General features: G+C 33.8%; 1 protein-coding gene across 2 annotated transcripts in view; it reads left to right on the plus strand.

Annotated features, from left to right (window-relative positions):
- CTNNA3 (catenin alpha 3) overlaps window positions 1-26,061 on the plus strand; it is a 1,457,807-nt gene that overhangs the window by 894,538 nt on the left and 537,208 nt on the right. For both annotated transcript variants that reach the window (XM_054690496.1, XM_054690495.1), the window contains exon 10: window positions 11,548-11,640. In XM_054690496.1, coding sequence (XP_054546471.1) covers window positions 11,548-11,640 — 93 coding nt within the window. The remainder of the gene's footprint in view (window positions 1-11,547; window positions 11,641-26,061) is intronic.

Here is a 26,061-nt window from a genome sequence, read left to right on the forward strand (position 1 = left end):
TTCCTAAGTCCTCTTAAATAGTTTGTGTTTCTTGAATGTTGCTTTCACTGTCTTTGATTTCTCTGAAAGTTCCAACCCCACATAATTGGTGCTTATTATTTATTACATGATAAAATTATTTTCTTGCACATTCCTATGCATGTTTGTAACACAGTTCTATTAGGTACTTTACAAAACTAATAATTCATGGCCAGCATTCTATAAGGAACTGCAGAACAGCATTTTTTAACCAGTAGAAATAGAAATAGAAGGGCTGGCTTTATTAACCAGAGGTCACTTGGATGCCAATATTGGGAGATCACAGCCATTTTCTTCTCAGACTCATTCCCAGACCCCTGCATTAAGCTTGCCTGGAAGCACAGCAGGCGTTACATTACATTCTGCTGGAGACACTGACCTCCTGGGTTTTTTGACAGGCATTACCATGCCTCTTTCCATCTGCCGTACTCACCAGTAGCTGGCAGCCAGCTTGGGGCCCTCTGAGGAATTATTTTACTTTATGAAAAATAAAATCAATTAAAAGTTAAATCGGGAGCTATTCAGTTGCTCCCAAATTTGACATCTTAAGTGAAAATAAAACTTGATAGAAGACATTCCCCAAGCTTTGTTAAATATAATGCCCAGACTAAAAGAAAAGTATATTACTTTTCTTTTAAGGCCAGCTGTCTAAGTCTTTGTGGAGTACTGCAAATGAATTTCAAAGGGAAATTTCATTTACTTTCCTTATTTGTCCTGCTTTTTCTGTCTCCTCCCTTTAAACTCCATTTTTCTCTCTCCATTTGTGTGGATGATACATTCTTAAGCATACTAACTCAAGAATTTATGATTCCATTTATTCAGTCACTGAAAAACTGTTGTTTGGCTACCACATATGAGGTACTGGGGAAGTGAGGATCCAGTAATAAGCAAACACAGGGGAGACCCTAGCTGTTATAAAACAAAGGCAATGGCCGCTATTCAAATAATCTCCTTAGCTAACGTATTTGCAATCTGAGGATCATCCTCTTAAAGAACAACCTGACTTTGGTAGGGAGAAATCTCAAGGATGGGTGAAGGATGTGATGTTGCTGAAAATTTTTCCGATGAATTACTTTTGAGCAGAAAGCTGATGAGTAGCAGTTTAGCAGGTCTAAGTTATACAATGGTGGCTGTGAAAGAGGAGGAGGAACACTTTCCACACTAAAGAAAACAACCTGTTCATTGTCCTCTGGCAGAAGAAAACATTGAATATCTGGAAATACATTGAGATAGCTGAAACAAAGAGAGGGAGGAAATATATGCATGATGAGTCTTGGAGCAGACTATACAGGACCTTATAGAGAAGGGAATATGATGTGTGTCTGGAGAGATGATGATGGGGGAATCTAATTTGTATTTGAAAAACATTTTGAGCTGTACTGTGGTGAACATATTGTATAGAAGGTGCAGTGACTAAGAATAAAAACTTAAACTTGACACAAGAATTTTAAAAAAATTAGATAAAACAGTAAGCTTGACTACATTGGTTAGCAAAGAAAAATAGATGACAGGAGAAGTTTGAGAAATGATCTCAAAAGAAATGAATAGATGTGGAAATAGGAGAGTCAGTATTGTCCGGGCATGCTCTAGGTCCCTGCTTTGCATCACAGGACATGGGGGGAGCTACCTTACCACATCCTCTGTCCTCTGTTCACTTTAGCTCTGGTGAACCAGCATCTTCCACCCAAATACTCTAGAATGTCCTTTGTGTTATTGAATCAATAGACAATTACAAGGATTACTTACTTGACATCTCTGATATTTGAAATCATCTTCTTTAAACTTTCTGTGCCCCAACCTCTGTGACATCAGAGTATTCCTGTAGCTAAACCTCTCTATCTCTGGCCATGTTTTTATGACTTGTATGAATATCCTTTTCTATCTGCCTATATGAGAGTGGTGTCTTAGATATTTTTCTAAGAATATTTGCTCCCTAAACAATCACATCCAATTACCATTGATAAGGTATTGACTTCCTAATTTAGTATCCATTAGAGACTCCTCCTAACTATTTACCTAACTACCTATTGAGTGTGTCTACTTATATATCTCATTTGCAACTCAAACTCAAGTAATCAAGTATGGTTGAAGAACTTCTTGTGTTCCTTCTCTACTTCCTTTTTACTCATGAGTCCAAAGGGCATGGGGTTTTCTTTTTCTAAATCATGCCTCTTCACAAGTTTTTGTGAACCTTCATTCTTTTATAAATTCAGAAAGAAATCCAAATCTCCTTTGCAAATACCAAGTTAAAAATAAAGAATTCATTTCAGCTATATTGTTTTAGTGCTTACTTACTCAAATTTACTCAAAGTTTTCCTGTGTTCATTTGTATCTTTGCCACAGTTTTGTCATATTTTGATGTTCCTAATAAACATACACAGTCAGACTGAAATCAACTCAGGGCAATTAAGTTTAATGGCCCATGGGCTTTCTTTTCTCAAGTATTCTTCCTCCATAAATTAAAGTAATGATACTTACCTTTATGCTCATATTATACCTAATTAGGAGCTTCTCTTTTTTTTTTTTTTTTGACAAGGAAGGCACAGAGGAAGAACACAGCTTCCAATGAATAAATTAAGTTGCTCTAAGACCTGTAAAAGTACAATACATTGAACATATTAGTTTAAGAAGCAATAGAAAATCATTGGTATTCTTGATAGTTCAGTTTCTAGATGGACAAAGATAAATTATATTTTGAACGAAACAACATTTTTGGATTCTTCGCTTGATAAAAAATAATTTAAAAAGATTATTATTGTCTTTATACTCTAGCAGCTCACCATCTGAAATATACATATATTAGTGAAGGAAGGATGAAATAATTGTGGGAGTACGAAAGGCAGTGGTATAAATTCTTATTCTGGACATCTGAGAAAAGTTTGTGAAGGAGATGATCATTGATCCAGGCCTTGATATATAAGTATGTATTTCTAAGACATACGAAAATATGCTTTTGAAAGATTAAATAGCTTGCAAAATGTTTAACCCCAAAATGATCAACTATTTTATTCAAGAATTATGTATTCTGTACTGCCTTATAAATAAGGTGTTCTAATGGACATTGAAGGACTAGCTATTTAAAGGATGGCAATTATAAACACATTAATACATACGTACAGCGAGTGAACTGAACACCTCCTCCCTGCATTTTTCCCTGAAACTAATTTAGGTCAATCACATTGCCAAAATCCAGAAACAGACATTTGATTAGAAGATGCCTTCCACGGAAATAATTATGGTCTGCGTTGCCAGCATTTAACTTTGCTAAAAGTAACCATCTGAAAATAGGACATAATTGGTGTGTAAATGTCTGGTTCTATAATATAATCAGTTATGGTTGCATGCATGATAAAATAAATCTAACTTAAGTAGAAAACAAAAGAGACTTCATTGGTAGACACAGGTACTATACCTAAGTAAAGGCAAATAAATGCAAAGTGCATTTATGCTAAGTGGGCAGGAACTAGATCTGTTCCAGGACTGTAGGAAATAAAATGTGATGCATATGCTAGGCTAGAGTCACAGGACTAAATTAACTATCACAGTGAGACTTAACACCATTGGGTTCGAGGAGGCAAGAACAGCTCTCCAAAAGGTATCTGAATGTTATTAACAGAGGGGGGAATGGATTCTAAGTAGAATGTCAAATTTCTTCTATATTCTGTTTTTTTTTTTTGTTGTTGTTTCCCAGGCATTTTGATTTTTAAACATCTCTTTATTTGCTATAGTTTAAATGTTTGTGTCCCCCCAATTCATGCTAAAATCCTAACTTCAAGGTGATGGTATTAGGAGGGGTGTTTAGGAGGTGGATGGGTCATGAGATCATAACACTCATAAACACAGTTTGTGCCCCTGTATAAAAAGGTCCTAAAGAGATCATTTACCTCTTCTGACATGAAGAGTAACAGCTAGCAGATGTCCTCTATAACCCAGGATGCAGGTACCACCCACACACTGCCAGTCTCCGATCTTGGACATTCCAGTCCCTAGAACATGAAAAAAAAAAAAAAACAAAAAACAAAACAAACTCCTGCTCTTTACAAGTAACCAGGAGTGTGATATTTTTGTTATAATAACCTGAATGGACTAAACACTATTTTTCAGGTAGTAGTATAAGTTATTATTTCTTGTTTCTTCTAAGTAGAAACTCACACAGTTTCTTTACATTAATCTTCAATCAGGAGTGTCTAGACAAATAAATGAAAATCAACCCACAGTCTGAAAATATATCTGTGTGTTATATATGTTTCTGTATGTGTGCATGTGTGTGGGGGGGGTTGTGGTTGTGGTGGTGGTGGAGGGTATCAGAATCACCTGAACAACTCTTTAAAACTATTTAAACATACCTTACACCCCTCTTATACCCATCAAAATATCTTGACAGAAGGAAACTGGACTTTTCTTTTAAATAGCTATTTACTGGGATTTTATTATTCTCATCATCTAATTTATCCAAAAAGTTAAGGTCTATTGTTACAGACTTGCTATGGACACAATCTAGTTCCTATTATTGAAGCTATTTGACCTTCTGGATCTATGACTACATATAAGAAAGTTGTCGAGAGAGGGATATTTCACCTTATTAAAAGTAATTTGTATAATGCTGAACTATCCAGCAATGAGAATTGGCTGCCTTGAAAATGGTGAATTCACTGTCTCTCAAGTATTTACACAGGAGTTGCATGACCATTGCCTGACAGAAAAATAAATGGAAATGAGACAGTGACCGTTCTCCCCTATAGAGTGCTGATATACATGGTGATGTGATAATACCATTAACTACATGGACTATATAAAGAATGAGTGTGTGACAATGGAAATCTCACCACAGTTTGCTTCATGTTCTTGAGTGTTAAATATCTTTGTGATAACTCTGTAAGTGACAGACTAAATGATATATAATGAGCTGCTGTCTAAATAGTGAACATTTTCCTAGCAAATGATGCCATTTCATTTTTCTAAGATGACTGAGAGGACAACTAGTGCTCCTGTGATTTCACATAAAACTTAATATTAGAATGTTAAAATATGGTGTGTCCTGGTATCCTGTAACCTTAAAATACAAATCTTTAGCAAATCAAAACAAAGTAATGGTGAAAAGCAGAGTTAACACCATAGCATAATACAGATACAACTTAAGGATATCGTGAATTTGGTTCCAGACCACCACAATGAATTGAATGTTGCAATAAAGCAAATATATATTTTTTTTTTACCAGTGCATATAAAAATGATGTTAATACTAATGCTATTATATCTAAAAGCTCATGTACAAACCTTAATTAAAAATATGTTATTGTTAAAACTGATAACTATTATCTAAGCATTAAGCAAACCATATTCTTTTTTGTTGGTGGAGGAACTTGCCTCTGTGTTGATAGCTGATGAACAAGGAGGATGGTAGTGGGTGTCTATTGCAATTCCTTAAAATAAGACAATGAAGTTTGGTGCATCAATTGACTGTTTGTTACTTAAAAGATTTCTCTGGGGTCTCTCTGGTAGCCTAGGGATTAATTTCAGCACTATCAATGTGATGGCCTGACTTAAATTCCCAGCCAGGAAGCTAACCCACATTTGATGCAGCAGACCTCTTCTATCTCACCCGCTGCTCCCCTCAGCAATGTATTTCAGTAGAGCCACCTTTTCTGCTCCCCACTTTGGTGGATCTCTGGTGAATCCTCTCACCCCCCTGCCCTGCCCCTCTGGCCTACATCCCCGTTCTACACAGAAGTAAATAAAATCTTAAAAAAAAATATTTCTCTGTAACATGTAACTCTATTTGTATACCATTATACCCACAATAAAATTTTCAGAAGTGAAGTCATTCCTCTCATATCATTCCATTACTTTATCAACTAAATTTATGTAACTTTCTAAATCCTCTGTTTTCATTGCAACAATGTTCGCTGCATATTTACCAGGAATGGCTTACATATCAACGAAGAGCAGTTCCTCATCCTCCAAAGTTTTATCATGAGATTGTAGCAATTCAGTCCGATCTTTGGACTCCACTTCTAATTCTGGTTTTCTTGCTATTTCTACCACATCTACCATAGAAGTGTTGAATCTCTCAAAGTAATCCATGAGGGTTGAAATCAACTTCTTTCAAACTCCAATTTATGTTGATGTTTTGATGTTCTGTCTTGAATTATGAATAGTCTTAATGGCATCTAGAATGATGAATCCCTTCCAGAAAGTTTTCAACTGATTTTGCCCAGATCCATCAGAGGAATCACTATCTATGGTAGCTGTAGCATTATGAAATGTGTTTCTTAATAAGACTTGAATGGCAACATTACACATTAATCCACATTCTTCAGATTGGATGTTGTTTAGCAGGTTTGCAAACAACATTAATCTACTTGTACATCTCCATCAGAGCTCTTGGGTAAACAGGTTCACTGTCAGTAAGAAGTAATAGTTTGAAAAGGAATCTTTTGTTCTGAGCAGTAGATCTCAACAGTGGATTTAAAATATTCAGTCAATAATCTTGTAAACAGATGTATTGTCATCCAGGCTTTGTTGTTCTATTTATAGAACACAGTCAGAGTAGATTTGGCTATGTTCTTACGGGATCTACGATTTTAAGAATGCTAAATGAGTATTGCTTTCAACTTAAATTCACCAGCTGCATTTGCTCCTAGCAAGAGTCAGCCTGCCCTTTGAAGCTTTTAAGCCTGCAGCTTCTACATCAGTACTTGCTGCTTATCTTGACTTTTATGTTATAGAGACAGTTTCTTACCTTAAATTTCACCATCCTCTGTTAGTTTCAAGCTTTTGAAACTACAGTTTTCTTACCTTTCTGGCTTCACAGCTTTGAAGAGAGCTAGAACCTTGCTCAGAATTAAGTTTCAGCGTAAGGAAATATTATGGCTGTTATAATTTTCTATCCAGACCACCAAAACTTCTTCATGTTAGCAATATGACTGCTTTGCTTTGTTATTGTTTGTGTGTTCACTGGAGTAGCACTTTTAATTTCCTTCAAGAATTTTCTTTTGCATTCACACCTTGGCTAACTATTTCATGCAAGAGACCTAGCTTTCGGCCTATCTTAACTCCTCAGACACTCTCCTCATGGACTTTAATCACTTCTAACTTATGATTTGAAATGAGAGATGAGCAACATTTCCTTTCATTCCAACAGCTAGAAGTCAATGTATGACTGCTAATTAGCCTGATACACAATATTGTTGTGTTTCAGGAAATAGGGCCAAGGAGGACAGCAATAGGTGGGCAGCCAGTTCATAGCCAGTCTGAACACATCAGATTTATAGATTAAGTGTGATTATGGCCTAAAACAGTAGATGACCCAAAAACAATTACAATAGTAACATCAAGATCATTTTCATATGTAACAAGATGACCATCACAGATATAATAATAATGAAAAAAACCTGAAAGATTGCACGTTTAAAGAATCAAAAATTAATCATACATCTTAGAGGACAGAAGAACTGGTGATAAGGGGAGAGACTCACAGGAGGAGTGCTGATGAAAAAAATCACTCAGCTTTCAGTAACAAAATTGTCCCTATTTGAAGTTTTTTATTTGATTTTTATAATTATTGAATATATTATTAATAATGACTTTAATTATTTAAGCTTCTGTAAAATGAAAGAACATTGTGTCACAGACTTCTTTAAAAAAAAAAGTGTGAATCTACCTTAATATCATTAGTTCTATTTATTTAGGCTAACTGAGACTTGGACCTAGCTAAATATATATTACAATGTCACAAAAATGTCTGCTCATTCATTTCAATGTGGGAAACTTTGTCAACACTAATTCAGTGTGGAAAAAATATTAAAATCTTAATTAAAACAAAGTAAAATTAAATGAAATTAGTATTATTTAATTTAAAATAAAGCACACACATAACCCTGATTGATGACCTCTCTGTCAGTGGTTGCTTTAAATATGTTTCTTCTCCCTCTTTGATTTTGTTTTCCTATATAAGCAGTAGAGGATTAGAGAATTGGGGTCAGAGTTCACAAACTCTGATGTCCTGTGAACTAAAAAATAAATCAAGATTATTAGATTGATCTCAAGGCAGTGAATTTTTCATTCATTTTATCTTGCTTTAATGAGTTCTAATACCTTTAAGTAGACATATTCCCTCATGTTTTCCTGGGGATTCAATCCCTACTCCAGTCTCTGAATTAATATAGTCTCTATGTTTTAATTACTGAAAATGTTTGAGTTAAGTGCTCTTATAGTAAACATTTTGTTAAATTTTCCTGATGAGAAAAATTCTATAATACCACTTGAGAGGGTAAAAGTTCTTTTCCATTCCCCCATCACTAAAAGGATAAAACGAGCTAGAAGGAAATTCATATATTCAGGCTACCTGATATCAGATCATCTTCACACACAATCTTCCAAAATGCCCCAGTAAATTACATAATATCAGACCTATTTTACAGATGACAAAATAGGTTCAAAGATGTTATTATGTTGCCCATGGTCAGAAACTTAATTAATTGATGAAGTCAGGATCGAACCCTTAACGGTTTACCTCTAAAACCTCCTATACCCATTTCCCTTAGTGGAAAAAAAAAAAAATTGCAAGGCTCTCCTGAACAAAGAAGCATTACACAATTTTTGAAATACTGCAAAATATCTTATTTGCATGCTGGTCTTTATGACCAGTAGAAAGTTGCCTTCAAGCTGTGCTCAGGTACATACTTGACTGTCAAAAGAACCACACAGAATTTAGGAACAATTTGTGTTAGAAGCAATTTGACTTTCATTTACATATTGATGTGACTTTGGAAAATATATCACAAATCACTCAAAATAGACATTTAAGAAATTTGATTTCTAGCATCCATTTTTTTCTGTTTTTTGCAGAATACTAGTATCTTATATGTTCAAATTTATTTCTAGAAAATATCACTGAAAATTTGCATGCCATAGTATGGAAGAGTGCTTGATTACCTACAAGGTTTGTCTGACATAGAAAAGCTCTGGTAAGAAGTTCAGGAATGGAAGATTGAAAGAAAGTTACTATCAGTACTCTCACTAATTAAAAAGTTGTGTTGTATTTTCAATTGGCACTTTTGTAAAACAAGTTTGCTAATATGTAATAGAAATTTGTGTTTAGGATGATTGCTATCTTATGTTAATCACTGGGTTAACTTAAACATAGTGGCAAACAAATGTTGAAAATGAAGGTTTATATCTATATATCTATATCTATATCTATATCTATATTTTGCTTGCTCTACCTTCCTGAAATGCAATTCAGGAAAATTTGTCCACATTGGTCCCAGACAATTATTTATTTATTTTTATTGAAGTACCATTATTTTATAGCTTTGCTAGTGTTTTGATAGCAGAGGATTCTACTCCATTAGGTGTACTGACATTCATCCTCCCACTGCCTAAGTACCCACAGTTTTCCCCATAATCTATTGTGTTTTCCCCTCCAATCCTTTATTTTCACCCCTCTCATTCTCTCTCTGAAAGCCAAATATCTATGGTCAGTTTTCAAGGATTGGTTTTAAAGTTTATCTTTGACCCTTTAGTTTTCTATATTCCTCATGTAAGTGATACCATCTGGTATCTGGTTTATTTCACTTAGGATAAACCCAGCATACCCATTCTACAAAAATGTTTATTTTTGAAAAGGACAAAAAAAAAGAAATTCACAAATTAAAAAATAATGTAAAATTATGTCTTCCTGGGGCCTCATTCTATAATTCGTAAACTTTGGTTTTATCAGGATTCTTCTGATGTAACAGAAAGATTAAGCCAGTATTTTTTGTTTTACCTAAAATAAATGATACTCAAATTTACATATAGATATTTTCTGCAAATGCAGTACAAGTTATTATAAGACATTAAGACAATTTGACTGCTGAATTTCACTTTCTGTGAGTTAGACTTGGGGTGAGTGAGAAATTCATTGCCCTTTTCAGATAATTCACAATTGTGCTAATTGTATGTCAGACGTGAAAGTTGTGGCATTGTGACCTTCAAGCCAAAAAAGACCTTTTCACGTAAGCCATTTCCATGTCCATTAATAAAATAAACCATGCCCTTCCACACTTAAATAATATATGGCTTTTATTTCATTATATGTAAATATAAACCAAGGGTCCAGTCTACTATATTAAAAGTAATGACAGAGAAAAAACAAAGACTATAAATCCACTTAAGTAACATTTTATGGTACTCCTCAAATAGTGATCTAAAAATATGCTTGTTGTTGGCTTCCACTGAATGCATCTAAACATGGTTTATCCAAATCTGAATACATTTTGAGTGTGAGCACTAAAAACTAGGATGTGTTAAAAAGTACATGATAACAGACATTAAGAAAGTTAGAAAAATGATTGCTATAAAAATTATCTCTTTGCAATGATGGATATAAACACCTATTTTGTAGATGAGAAAATTTTGCCTGTGTACATACTCACTCACTGCTGGCAAGAGAAATGGTGAATGAGAGTGAGGTTCAAAGAAGGAAAAGTATCCCAGGCTCTATCTAATAGTCCTTTCGTGTTATGCAATATTTGTAACATTGGCCTTATGTAATGGACAAAAGGGTAATGATTTAGAAAAACACCCATTTCACTAGAAAAGAGTGTATGTTTTAAAAAGGCAGAATGAATAAAGGAACTTGAGTGTCACTAACACTTGAATCAAATCAACTACTGGCATGCAAGCGGTGCCCATGAAATTATAGTAGAAAATCAAGAACAGGAAAAAGAATGTAATTACCTTGTATTTGTCCAGCTTTGTAGTATATTTGATACTGAATAAAACATGAATAAAGACGCAGTCATATTTAATACAATTTAAGTGTACTTAATAGACCTCTGGGAAATAATAAACCAATGACAAAATAATTCATACCCATATGAGATTCCAATAACCTATTAACATTCAATCCATAAGATTTTATTCCTGTCCCATGGGAAACCATATTAGTTAGCTTCTTGCTGTTTAGATACTGACACTGAAAAATTGTGTAGGGTTTACTGATTCACTCATTCAGCTTCCTTTTGTTTTAAGCAGTCTTCAAGGGCCCTTTGTCATTATTTGTTTTAACAGATCTATGAATACTTGTATGAAACAGCTGCTAGTGGCAATTTTGAGAATGTTTGTCAATGAGATTTTGTTGTTTATTTATTTATTTATTTTTTAATTTTTACATCATTGTTCATTTTTAACAATATTTTCTTCCCCCATCCCCTCAGGTGTAGTCCCCATAGAGTTTCCTTCACCAATGCACCCCTGCACCATCACTCAGTCCCCTGTGCTCCTCTCTCCCTCCCTCTGATCCCTCTCCCTCCTCCTCCCCTGCAGCATGTCTCTGATTTATAATTGTCTGTTTTTGCTTTGTTGTGTTTTGTACTGTTATAATTTTTTTACACTGATGTTTTATTTGGTTCCCCTATATTCCTGCTATAAGAGATTTTGAATGACTAGCATACATGTTCTTACTTGGTTAGGTAACAAGTGTTTCTACATTTCCCTGATAATCTGAAATAATTTCTATTCATTATTCTGGATTGATTTAAGGTGGCGAATCTTGCTTGTTCCATGTCAACAAATGAAGATGGCATTAAAATTGTCAAAACTGCAGCCTGTCACCTGGAAACCTTGTGTCCACAGGTATGATAACTAAGTTACTGTCTCTTTTATTCAACTAGCTATAAAATTTATATATATTGCTTCAGAATTTTAGAAATATTGAAATATGCTAAAATACTTATTTCAAACACAGAGAACTATACCCTAAGGTAATGGCATGTTCTTTAGCAAGGACCTACTATAATTCTTCATTTAGCTCCTGGTTCTTATAATGTTCCCAAAGGGATTATATGAGAATCTTGTGAGAGAAGGGGCACAGTTTGAAATCAAAGCAGCACTTTGTACAACAAATTTTATTTATTTATTTTGGTACCATGGGGTTACAACACTGTAAGATTGAGAGATAAATAGGATCACACCTCTTCAGGTGAATGTTAACCACACCACACCCACTACCAGGATACCCATTTCAGATTTAATTTTTTTTTTAGTAATTTATTTAATTTTGAAATCTTAAATAGCATGAAAGTATTGACTTCTTTTTTACAATCATCAAAAGAGGGCATACGTTTGGAAATGACAGGAAATTATTTCTTGATATAATTCAGGAGTTTCAAAAAATCTGAATAACATATTTTAGGTAATTATTTCTAGATGATTAGTAGCCTTGAAGTCATGAATCAGGATACATGTAAGAGCACTCTTAAACATCTTGTTTTAGTCTAAGCCAGGCATGCTATTATTAATTATTTCCTAATAAGAACCACCAGTATTGTAGAGATATGAAATACAATAATGATTTGGAAGTTCAAATCTGTGGACATCAGTTAAGATTCTGATTCTATGAAAAATAGAGTAAATTCTTGATCTGTCTTTCTGACAATTTCATTTCTAAACATATTAAAGAAGCAGTACAGGAAATTGCTTCTTTTGGCTTAATATTTATTAACAAGTAAATACTGGCAGGAGAAATAGAATTTAGAAGACCTGCAACTGAGATCACACAACCACTGTCAGTTTTCTATGAAGTCATACAGGGACAGAACACTGCAATAAGGTTTCTAAAGTTGCTCAATCACTTATATGCCTTTCTCAACAACCTATGTGCTCTCATGTCTCCATATCATAGATAATACTTGATGCTGTCATTTTTTAAAAGTCTTTTGAATCCTAAGAATATTAAATATATCTCATTGGTTTTAATTTATAGCTTTTCTCATTACTGAAGAGATTATTTCTTCAAGTGTTTATTAAGAATTTGCGTAATTCTATGTATTGACTAAACCTTTTAACAACTTTTAGTTGGATTGTGTATCATTTGCTTACTTAGCTTTGCATTGCTTAAGTTTATTAAAAAGATCTTCTGTGATGATGACTTCTAACTTTTTAAATAATATTTAACCAAAGAAAATTTTAATATATGCATGTGATCTGTTTTTTTAAAACCTTCTATAACTATGTTTTGATCACTTACTCTGTGCCAAGCTTTATGATTTTGTGTTTTATTAGAAAATTTGTCCAAGAAAAAATGTTATATATTCCCCATAGTTTCTTTTAAAAAGAATGAAGTATTGTTATTCAAATTTTAGTCTTTATCTGAAATTTATTTTTATGTCTAAAATGAGGTAGAGTTCTATTTTTATTTATAGTGCTAGCCATTGGGTCATCATAGATTTATCCACCATGGATAAATATTTTTAATATTAATATGAAATGCTGCTATTGTTTCACCCACACACACACATCCTTTTAAAATGTTTCCATTATCTCATATATATATATTTGTATTCACATATGTGTATACTTATTTACATATACAATACATGCACAATTTTTTGTAATACATTCTACATATTTAACAAATAAGATATGCATATTAAATTACCTAATATATATAAACATACAATTATTTTGTTGCTATTCCTTATGTAAATATAGATTGACAGAAATGTTGAAGTATGTTTCAAGATACACAAGTTTTAGAGAACTCTGTTCTACTCCACTCATTTATTTATCCCTGAAACAGTATTACAATGTCTTAATTATGGGCTTATCTGAAACTTTGGTATATTAAAGCAAACTGGCATATTTGGTTAAGCTATTACTGTTATTATTTTTTGCTCTTTCATTTAACTTTCAGGATCAACTTGTAAAGTTCCATGAAAATTTGTTAGAATTTTTTATTGAAATAATTAAAATGCTTTGAATTTTAGATTATTTTAGGGAATAATTATTTTTTTTTTAAGATACTGATTTTTTCCATTAGTAAACATGCTTGATGTATCTCCACAATCAGGTATTTTCTTAAAGTCTTCTTGGGATACTCTTTATTTTATTATTTACTACAATAAGTTCCATGATTATATGCTGATAGCTTCCAAATTTTTCTCTACAGGCCAGAACTCTCCCCTAAATACTAGACTCAAATATGTAAAGTTCCATTTCCATTTGATATCTAGAAGACTTCTAAAACTTAAAGTAGCCAAAGGGAACTCCTGATTACCCTAGTTTCCTTTCACTTTGCTACTTCTTCCATGTTTCCAATTTTAGTGAGTGGTGTCACATTTACCTAGTTGTTCTGGGGAAAAAAACCTAAAGGTTTTCCTTTTCATTCATGTAGTAAATATTTATTGAAAATACACTACATTGTAGGCACTGATTATACAACTAGAGAGAAAAAAGTAAATAAAACAGATGCAAAAATGCCCTTGTGAAAGTTCTATTCTTTACACCTATCTAATCCATTAACAAGTCCTGTCAATTTCACCAGAAATGCTTTTCTTGAATCTGTATACTTTTCTACATCTTTTCTGTCAGGATTTTATCTTATTCCACCATCATCTTTATCTTGGACTACAGAAATATCATCCTGTGTGTTTTATATCCCTTATACTCTATCTCTCTAATCTACTTCTACGTAAAAGTCTTAGTGAAATTTCAAAGATGTTTATCAAAGCAATTGCTTTCCCAAGACTTACCAGTAGAATGCAAACATTTTTATGGCTTAATCAGTCTTTTATGAACTTCCTACTGTGAACTTTCAAACCTACCCAATTTTTTTTTTTCCTTTTCATCCCTTAAATCGCTACATATTGACTTTTCTGTTTCTAGAACACTGTGTAAGTTCCTTTCCAGTAGAAATACTAGCTGTATTGGGTAATTTCCCAGTGCTCTTTCTCCATATAGTCATTTGGACAGCTTCTGTTACAGTGAATTATGAAAACCCAAATATTATCTTCTCAGAGATCAATTTCCCTAAATCATTCCTCCAGCTAGACCCTAATACACCACTATATTTCTTTCTTTTAAAAATCTATATCATATCCTAAAACTTTTTTATTATTTTGTTATTTTATAGTATACATTCCTCACACCATGAAGGAAATTATTTGGTCTTTTTTATTCATTACTTATACTTCCTATACCTAACAGAAGTTCAGATTTTATTGGATGTTTGATAAACATTTGTCCAATATATAAATAAATAATAGAGTACCAACAATGATAAATGATTGTATATAGAGACAGAGCAAAGGCTTTTTGCAATCTCTTCTGTCATCCTGTTACTAACATAATATGTCCTCTCTTTGACAACATGAAAATATTGATAGTATAGTTAGTTTGAATTGATCTAATCTTAAAAAATCCATAAAATGACTGATCAATGTACAGTTGCTAACCAAACTTCCATTGGTGGGCTATAGTGATCTGTTATTGTCCAGGCTCATTTCCATGTCTTACTAATGCTAAAATTATAGAACAAAGTTATTAAATTTTTAGGTTAAATATAAGAGGATAATTAAAGTATATTAGATGAAAAAATTCAGTCACAATGAATTCAGATATTCAAGAATATGAAGTAAATCTTAGATTCCAAGTGAAATATGATAGATATAAATATTAAACCACACATATTGAACACTATAAAACAAATTTCAAAAATAAGGAGTGGAAGAAACATGATTGAGTAAAAATTTAACCTCCAAAAGACTTAGAGGTTTTAGTTGATAATTATCTTAATGCAAATCAGCAGTCTGCTTTAACAGTAAGAAAAACTAATATGATTGAACATTTTCCCACCAAAGAATAAGTACTAAAAACTTATTCTCAACCTTCTCTATACTTCAAAATTATTTTTAAGTGGTTTAAAGTGGTAATTTTGTTTATACAACACACCCTAAATTTCTAAATTATCACATCTGGAGGGTACCTTAGTTCTGTGTGTGTACACACATCTTTTTCAGTGTTTCACTTTGCCACAATATGTATTGAAATAGAACATGCACACACATTTAGGTCTACTAATTCCACTTCCAGCAGTTGGTGTTATAGCCACACATGTGCACATGCATAGAAAGTCTGTGAATATGATTTTTATGCAACTTCTCTGTAATGGGAAAAACTAGAACCAACCTGAATGTTTAGCAGAGAATGTCAAAAGCTATTTAGAGTAATAAGCCAGCTCAATATATGTTTCAGAATGGTCATAAAATAATATAAAAAGGCAAATTTCAAATGACGGTATATTATGTCATTTATGTAAGAAAAAAGGGGGAGATATAAGAGTTATATGTTTACGTATTTATAGAACATTTTTTCAAAGGGTTAACAGTGTTGACACTTAATAGACTGTTGACAATGTTTTCTTCCAAGAAGTGAGACTAAAGATAAAGAACAAGGAATAATAATTTTGCGTTCTATGTTATTTCTTTTAGGACAATAAATTTCATTGAAAAAAAGTATGTTTTAATATCTACATAAAGTCCAAGAAATTAAAAAAAAATCCTAGATTGATTCTCGAGTGAATTAGGTTGATAAAACACCAAATCAGGAAGAACTGATTGGCAACATTTACTTCCTGTTTAATATAATTGAATCACCTAGGTTTCAGTGAATTGACTTACCCTGTTTCTTATAGTGCCTAAAGGAGTACAGCTGTGATGCTTCTCCCAGTTACATGTGTCACACTTAAAAAAAAGGATTGTCACTGGGAGCATATTAACAGAGGATGTATGAAATAGTGACAAGAATTGAAGCTATGCCATTTGAAATACTCATAAAAGCAACAGGGAATTTTTGGTCAGGAAAAAGTAAGAGTTAGAGAGACATGATCACTGTCATCAAATGTTTAAAGGGCTATGATGTGAAAGACTTACTCGGAAGGTCCCTGAGGGGCAGAACTACAAACTCTGAGCAGAAGCTAGGAGGATAAAGATTTCACCTCAACATAGAATGAGTTTCTAACAGAGCTAACCTGAAAGGGATTGACTTTTTTAAGAAGGACAGACTTGGAGTTTCTCGATGCCAGAGTCATTTAAACACAGGAAGAGGGAGCATTTGACTAAACTTTATATAAAGGATATACGTCTTGGGTGAGAAGTTGGCATATATGTTTTAAATTCCCGACCCTGAGATTCCATAATGAATCTATCTTTAATATAAAAGAAATAAATGTGATCTGAAAGATTACATTTCTAGAGTATTAAAGCTGTTTTAACTTACCCGAGCAGGAGGATAAAGCTATCTATAGATTTTAACCCTTGTTCCATTTTAAAAAAGATCTTGGACGGATATTTTAAAAGTAAACATTTTATATTTGTATGTGTCATAAAAAAGAGAAAGAAAAAATTCAATATTCTAGAATAATTTTGAGTATTTGGACTAATATTTTTCAACTCATAAAGTATAATTTAATAAAGGAAAATATGGGCCTTAGGTTAAATAAAATATTTTGCCCAAAAGCACCTACGGCATTAGGAGATGAAAAAAAAATTGTTACAAAGTTCCATGAAAACATTTTTGCAGACAATAGTTAACAAATATAATCTAACAAATTAGATCATGTACTTAACCTTTTTTTCCAATAAGTAAAATTTATCCACCTTTTTATTTGAAATGGATATTCTTTCTACTTTTTTATGAATAAAAGCCATTTGATTTATGAAATAATAATACCTGCTTTCACAGGTAATAGATTTTCTTATTTTTATACCTTTGCAAAATTAAAAAAAAATTCTACCCCTTTGTCAATTACTTTTCATTCTCCTCTACCTCCTTTTAAAAATATGTGTAGCCTGAAATCACCATAAATTTAAAGTACTAATTTAAATGACTCAAGTATATAAATTACTGCAGTGCCGGTTCGATTCCCAGCCACCAGTGAGGGTCCCACAATATATATATATATATATATATATATATATATATATATATAAATTAGTAATGTGAAATGGGAATTATAACTTCAAAAGGATTATAATACTTAACTTGTGAAACAGGGTAAAATTCCCAATATACTTGGCGTGAAGATGTCCATGTCTAGAATTCCCGGCTGTTTCAGGCCCTTCAGCTTAAAGACTAGGCAGAAAAATAATGAATTGTTTTAAACTATCATGAGCTATTACTTAATCACTGGAAATATTTAAAACAAAAGTTAATAGGCTGTGCTTTGTCGAAGATATTGAAAAGGGAATTTCATTATTAGGTGCTCGGGGATTAGATGGTCTTAAATCTTTTTATAAGTAAGACTCTTTAATTAATAAAAATCATAATGAAATCCTAGGATATTTTCCATATGGTAAGTACACTTACACTCAATTAGGCAGTATCTCACAAATGTGTAGATTTTCCCTATAAAACATCTAAACATCAGGAATAGTTTTCTAATCACTGTCACGTTTGAATCAATATTTAGTAATGCTTTTTTACACATGTTATTAATTCATCCTATCAAAAGATATCCAGTGAACTCACAGAACTAAATCAGCTTCCAGAGGTAAATAGTTTCAGGGTTGTGCTTGGGAATATATTTTCATACATTGCTTATTGGAAATCTATAACTTTCTAAAAGTTTTGTATATTGTGTATGTAAAGAATTTGAAAGGAGGGCCTCCCCATGGTGCAGCAGTTGAGTGCTGGGCTGCGAAGCTGCCCGCAGCCTCTGCAGCACCAGTTCAATCCCAGGCTGCCAGTGGGTCCCACATGGTGCGCAGACCTCTCCTGCGGTGCGCAGACCTCTCCTGCCATGCCTGCTGCTCCCCTCAGCAGTGTATTTCGTCGGTTTGCCTGTTCTGTTCCCCGCTCTGGTACTGGTGAATTCTCTCACCCTCCCGGGCTTCTGACTGTACCCCTGTTCTTGTATAAATAAATAAATAAATCTTTAAAAAAAAAAAGAATTTGAAAGAAAAGTCAAATTTGTCACTGACAGAAATGTGTGTGATATAAAAAGAAGAAATTGGGCCTCCCTGGTGGTGCAGCGGTTGAGCACTGGGCTGCAAAGCTGCCCGCAGCCTCTGCAGCGCCGGTTCGATCGCGGCCACCAGCGAGGGTACCACGTGGCGTGCAGACCTCTCCTGCTGCCAGCTGCTCCCCTCAGCAGTGTACTTCCTCACTCTGTCTGTTCTGCTCCCCGCTCTGGCGAATTCTCTCACCCTTTCGTACTTCTGACTGTACCCAGTTATAAATAAATAAATAAATCTTTATTAAAAGAAAAAGAAATTTTGGGAAGAGGGTGTGTATTGGAAATCACCTATATTTATATTTAAACATGGAAAAAATATAGCTTTCACAATGGTAGGAATTTTTGATTCACTGATATATCCTAAGAATATTTCTGACTCATATTATGTACTTAAGACATATTTATGTAGTGATAATAACACTGAATGAACTTTGTTTTGTTGACACTGGTGGCTGGATGCTGAAAAACAGTACTTTTTATCAATTTTCTTTGTTCTTTGGGAGGTAAGAAATTCTCAATTTCTAACCAAAGTAATAAAAGGTTCTAATATGACACTTTGTCTGCTCGAAGTACAAGTCAAATGAAATGCCTGGCATTATCTCCTTCTAGATAGACAGGATTGTTTTGTTATAACAGCAGCTTGTTCTGATTGAGATTTGATTTGTTATTGTATCAAATTTGTTATTGTTATTTGATTTGTTATTTGTTATTGTAGTGTATCTTTCAATAAGGACATTGGACTATCACTTTTAAACAGGGAAATGTCCTGATCTGTACATTTTGTTTTTGTTTTGATTTTGTGATTGGGAAACTGTCATATGTTTGGACTGAAAGCACTTAATTTTCTAAGTATCATGCTCTAGAGAAACAGATAGTTTTGTTTTTTTTTTAATGTCTTTTGTAGATGGTGATAGATGATTTTTTTTTTTTTGCAAATAAACAATATAGGCCTCAAATAATCAGTTTGAAATAATCATATTCCTTAAGAGTCCAGGGTGTGCGTATCAGAGTTGTGACAGAATTTTTACAATTATACCTAATTTATTTACTTTTCCTAGGATTTTGGAGACCAAGAATATAAGGCTATAAAACATCTCAAATGAGATGATTTTTGTCTTAAAACTTAATATGATTGAATGGTTGATTCTCACAACTATGTAGGATAATTTCAGTCGATAGCCTCTGAATAGTCTTTTCCCTGTAAGACCGAGCTGGTTATGTGGGGAGATGGTACACAGGTATAGATATAAACACCGTTGCTTTCCAATTCAGGAAATTAAGTTCTGAAATACTGCATTATCATTTTTCTGTATCCTGTTCCAATTACACAATTTGACAGTCCCTCCCTCTCTGTACAAGAATTTCTTCAATTGACAATTTTTGCTTACCACTCACTAGGAATATGCATGAAATGGTGAGTCAGAGATGGGTAGCAGGAATTCTTGGAAAACTTCAGCAGTTCTGGGCCTCCCCTGGTGGCACAGGCAGTTGAGTGCCGCATTGTGAAGCTTTCCACAGCCTCTGCAGCGCCTGTTGGATCCCGGCCAGCCGGTGAGGGTCCCATGTGGTGAAGCAGATCTCTCCTATCTCACCCGCTGCTCTCCTCAGCAGTGTATTTCATCCATCTGCCTGTTCTGTTTCCTGCTCTGTCTCTGGTGAATCCACTCACCCTCCCATGAATCTGGCCTGTTCCCCAGCTCTTGTATAAATAAATAAATCTTTAAAACAAACAAACAAACAAACAAACAAACAAACAAAAAAACTTCAGCAGTTCTGAGGAATAAAAGTCAGCTAGGAAGGATAGAAACAAAGGTATTATCCAAGGTACAAGCAATATGATGTTAGAGAACAATAAGATGAAATGTTATGGAAGTTAGAAAAAGATACACATCAGTTTAAGGATTCAGGAAGGTCTCTCAGAAAAGTGACATTTTCTTTAGGCCCTAAAGTATAAGAAGGGTTTGGATATTTGGGGAAATATGAAAAGCTCATTATAGGCACAGGATATGGAAAAGTATAAAACAGAAACTGGAAAAAAAAGTATTGAAATTATCTAAGGTATATTGTTCTTAATAAGGAAGCTTTGCATTTTGAGTAGAATAATCCTTGCACTGTGGTAAAGTCACAATAGTTGGACTATACTTAGATAAACTTCCAGCCAAAAAAAAAGATAGCAAGAGATAAAGATGGACATTATAGAACCTTAAAGGGATAAATATACAAGAAGGCATCATCATCAATATTCCCGCACCCAATATAGCAGCATCAAAACATATAAAGCAAATATTAACAGACTTAAAGAAGACATTGACAGCAACACAATAATAGGTATTTAAGACCAATTTACAGCAATGGACAGCACAATCAGACAGAAAATCACCAAGCAAACAATGTTTTTTAGTGGCAAAATGGACTAGACAGACTTAATAGACATTTGCAGAGCATTCCACCCAAAACAGAAGAAGACATACACTTTTCAAATGCTCAATGAACATTTTAAAGAATGTAACATATGTTGGGACACAAAACAAGTCTCAATAAATTTATGAAAACTGAAATCATATCGAGATTATTTTCAGATCATAGTGGTATGAAACTAGAAACCAAAAGAAGAAAGAAGGGTAAATAGTACATTTACCCATACATCTTGAAACTTTATGTAGCCTATCTTGCACACATCTCACTGGTCAAAACACTTTCTGTAAATCTAAGTAATTTGTTCCTTCTCTTTGCATCTTTTTTTTTATTATTTTTTATTTTAACATTTATCATTTTTTAGATTTTTTTGACAATATTTGCTTCTTCCCAATCCCTCATATTGAGTCCCCATAGAATTTCCTTCACCAAGGCACCCATGCACCATCACCACAGTCCCCTGTGCACCTCCCTCCCTCCCTCTGATCCCTCTCCCTCCTCCTCCCCTGCAGTATGTCTCTGATTTATAATTGTCTGTTTTTGCTTTGTTGTGTTTTGTACTGTTGTTATTTTTTTTTTTTTTATAAATTAAACCATCCGATATTTTTCTTTTACTTCTGGCTTATTTCACTGACCATAATTCCTTCTAGCTCCATCCACATTGCTGCAAAAGGCATGAGTTTATCTTTTTTGATTGCTGAATAATATTCCATTGTGTATATATACCACATCTTCTTGATCCAGTCATCTATTTTTGGGCATTTGTGTTGTTTCCAGATTTTACCTATTGTAAATAGTGCTGCAATAAACATAGGTTGTACAGGTGCTCTTTTGAATCACTGTTTTTGTGTCCTTTGGGTAAATCCCTAATAGTGGAATTGATGGATCGTACGCTAGCTCCATTTTTAGTATACTGAGGAATCTCCAGACAGCTTTCCACGGTGGTTGGACCAGTTTGCACTCCCACCAGCAATGTAGGAGAGTTCCTTTTCACCACATCCTCACCAACATTTGTTGTTGCTTGTTTTTTTGATATGTGCCATTCTTACTGGTGTAAGGTGGTATCTCAGGGTGGTTTTGATTTGCATTTCCCTGATGATAAGGGGTGTTGAACATTCTTTCCTATGCCTGTTGGCCATTTGCATTTCCTCTTTGGAGAAATGTCTTTTGAGTTCTTTTGCCCCTTTCTTGACTGGATTGTTTATTTTGTTTTTGTTGAGTCCTGTGAGTTCTTTGTATATCTTTGTTATCAGTCCCTTATCAGTTGAATGGAATGCAAAGATTTTTTCCCAGTCAGTGGGGTGTCTCTCTGTTTTGGTTAATGTCTCTTTGGCTGTACAGAAGCTTTTCAGTTTGATGTAATCCCAGGTGTTTATCTTTAACTTCACTATCACTGTTTTGGGTGATGAGTCTTTAAAGATGTTTCTGAGATGTATGTCTTCTAGTTTTTTACCTATGTTTTCTTCTATATATTTTATGGTTTCAGGTCTTATGTCCAGTTCTTTTATCTATTTTAATTTGAATTTTGTGCACAGTGGTCTAGTTTCATTTTTTCGTATGTGGAGGCCGTTTTCCCAGCACCATTTATTGAACAAACTGTCTGTGTTCCATTGCATATTCTTTGCTCCTTTGTCAAAGATTAGTTATTCATATAATTGTGGCTTTATTTCTTTGGTCTCTGTTCTGTTACATTGGTCTGTGTCTGTTTTGGTTCCAATACCAAACTGTTTTAATTATTATGGCTTTGTAGTATAGCTTGAAGTTTGGAAGTGTGATACTTCCTTTTTCTTTGTTTTCATCAGTAGGGCTTTGGCTATTCATGGCTTTTTGTGGTTCCATATGAATTTCATCAGTGTTTGTTCTATTTCTTTGAAGAATGTCATTGGGATTTTTATTGGAATAGCATTGAATCTGTATATTGCTTTTGAATCTGTATTTTGCTTTCTCTTGTCTTATTGCCCTGGCTACGACCTCCAGTATTATTTTGAAGAGCAGTCTTGTTCCTTCTTTGCATCCTTAACCAAGATTCCAAATCATAATCCTACAAATGACTCTAAACTCTCTTATGTGTTGTAACTAGCAAAGCTACTGAACCCTTTTAGATTCTTCCTGATTTAGATTCAGAGGGATTGTCTGTGTTTTCAGTGAGAAAGTATTCCAATTCCTTATCCATACTGAGCCAAACATGTGGGACCAGCAGACGGCCTCCATATTAGAATTTTATATTGGAATATAAAATGCATAGGGCAATGATATAGGAAGGGATAAAATCCAGAAGCTATAAGACCACTGCTTTATGAAATAGAATGAATCAAGTCTGAGGAATTTGTGAGAATTGTTCCTACTAAGTAGCAAGGTATCAATGTAGTATTGTATAGTTTACATGTTTTAAAGTGAATGTAATCTTTGTTTGGCATACTTTTTCGGAAACATGTCATTCTATTTACACTACAATAAAATTCTACTCTGCTTAATGGAAGCCAACATGAGGTAAATACACAAATCTGTGATTTTTTTTCTTTAACCCCTGCTCTTTGAAAATTATGTTGAAGCCCTGAATCTGCATCTGAACATATATACATCTCTGAATATGTGTACACCTCTGTGCAGAGTACATGTACAGTTGGTAACAAAGTCCACTAAGGTAGAGACAACCATCTCTCATGCATCTGTGATGTGGCAAATGTTTTATCAGGGTGATCATACTTACCTTTTGCAACAGTCTTTTGGCATGGGGATTTTTGGACTCATTTAATGTGTAAGAACGATGTTAAGTGAGTTCAAAATAAATTTGAGGTTCAGTCTTAATAACACCTTTAGCCTTCATGTTTGTTAAATTGGATGCTTCTTCCTACTTATAGCCTTGTATTTGCTGTAGGTATTATTGCATTTTCAAGTAGTTTAATGTGGAAGGAAATGTTTGTTGGCTTATACAAAAGTGAAATAAACCATTTTAAAGAAAGAGTCTTCGAACTCCAGATAGGTCTGGTGCATCTATGGGAGTTGGAGCCTTCAGAGAAGAAAGCATGCCCTACTGTGAGGCATTGCAGGGGAAATGAGTAAAAAATCTAAGGGATTATCACAACTCATGTGTGCAAATTACCCTGTCAGCATATCAAGAAGAATTCATGGTTGTGGTCTTAAGCAAACACTTATGTGTATGACCTGATAGGACAATACCTATTCGCTACGCTTTGTTGTTAAGTTAATAAAGCAATAACAGCCATCCTCCTAGTGAAATCCTAATGGTACTCTGTACTCAGTATACTATCAACTGTCAGTAAATTATAATTATAATTTTATTTCTGCCAGATGTTTCTTATAAATCATGAAATGCAAAAGACAAAGATTTGAAATTCATCCTGAACAAAAGTGTGGGTGAGGTGAGGTCTTTTGTTCCAAATGTTTGTAGTCTTCTTTAGGGAGAATTTTCATAACAAATGGTTGCTAGAAAGATCTCATTGTGGGATGTGTTTGTTTTTAATCTACTTTTCATGAAGATAGCATCCAACTGTATTTTGAGGAGTCTTCCACTTAACACAGAAGACCCATTCATTCATTCTGCAAAAGTTTACTGAGTACATTTCTAGGCACTGAGAAAACTGTAGTAAACACAGAAATCAGTGCCATTGTTTTTGGAGATTTTATTTGTAAGAGTTAGAGACAAAAACGTCTATAAAAACATAATGATAATATTGAGTAATAATAGCTTATACTTATATAGGTCTTACATATGCCAGATCACTTCTATGTATATTTTATATATTAATTCATTTAATCCCCACACTAAATCTGAGTAAAGCAAGTTCGGGGAGAGGGGGAAAGAATAGATCAAGAGTTAGAGTATATAGAACCATGCAATGTGGACAATATAGTACTAATGGAGGAATTTGATCAGATTAGTGGATTAAAGGGAAACAGGACTGGAAAAAGTATAATGAGTTACAAGTCTGTTGCAGTTGTCTAGGTACAAATGACAGTGACTTTACCTCTGGTGATGGTGAAGATAGTAAAACCTGTAGTATTATGAAATGTTTTGAAAAAGTGGTAATATGGTTTATTGTATGTGGTAGGTAAAAAGGAACATGATCAGATATCAGAGTAAATATCAGAGTCAACAGTGGTGACATTTATTGACCTTGGAATATATGGAGAGATGTCATTTGGGGAGGGGAATAATGAGTTCTATTTAGTCAATATTAGAAATGAGACTGTCAAGTATAAATGTTCAGTGGAGGAGGAATTTCTAGTGTAAAATTCAGAAAAGAGACTTCAAGAGATTTGGGAACTGTTAACATGGATAATATCACAAAATGTTGGATGAGATGACAGAAGAAGAATTTAGCCCCAGGAGAGGAAATAGGGACAGCTAAAATTATGGGATATTCTAACATTCAGCTCAAAAAGTAAAAGAAAAACCCACAAAAACCAATGGGAAAAAAAGTAGCCAGAGAGCAAGAAGAAAACCATGAGACTATAAAAAGTGGCTAACAAGAGAATTAATTCAAGAAGGAATGTGTAACATATGATTTATTGTTTCTGACTTGCTGATGTTATTCTCTAACATCCCTCCTCCTACTGCATGTCCCTCAATAAGGAAAATGTCGCAAAACTGCTCTTTGGATTTTGGTTACAAACCAATGTAATGGACACAATTTTATCTGATTGAACTTTAATAATTTATTCTCATATGCAAATTAAATGTTTAAAATGTGGCCCAAGTGAACCCCAAAGTGTGCTCCCAGCACCACCTCGGAGCTATTAGAAATACAAATACTAAGGCCCTACCCTATGCTGGTGTTTTAGCCTAGCTGTGTTTTGACAAGTCAGCCAGGTAATTCTGACGC

This window comes from Talpa occidentalis, unplaced genomic scaffold, assembly GCF_014898055.3.
Source record: "Talpa occidentalis isolate TD23 unplaced genomic scaffold, MPIMG_talOcc4v2.1 talOcc4.8, whole genome shotgun sequence".
Taxonomy (NCBI): domain Eukaryota; kingdom Metazoa; phylum Chordata; class Mammalia; order Eulipotyphla; family Talpidae; genus Talpa; species Talpa occidentalis.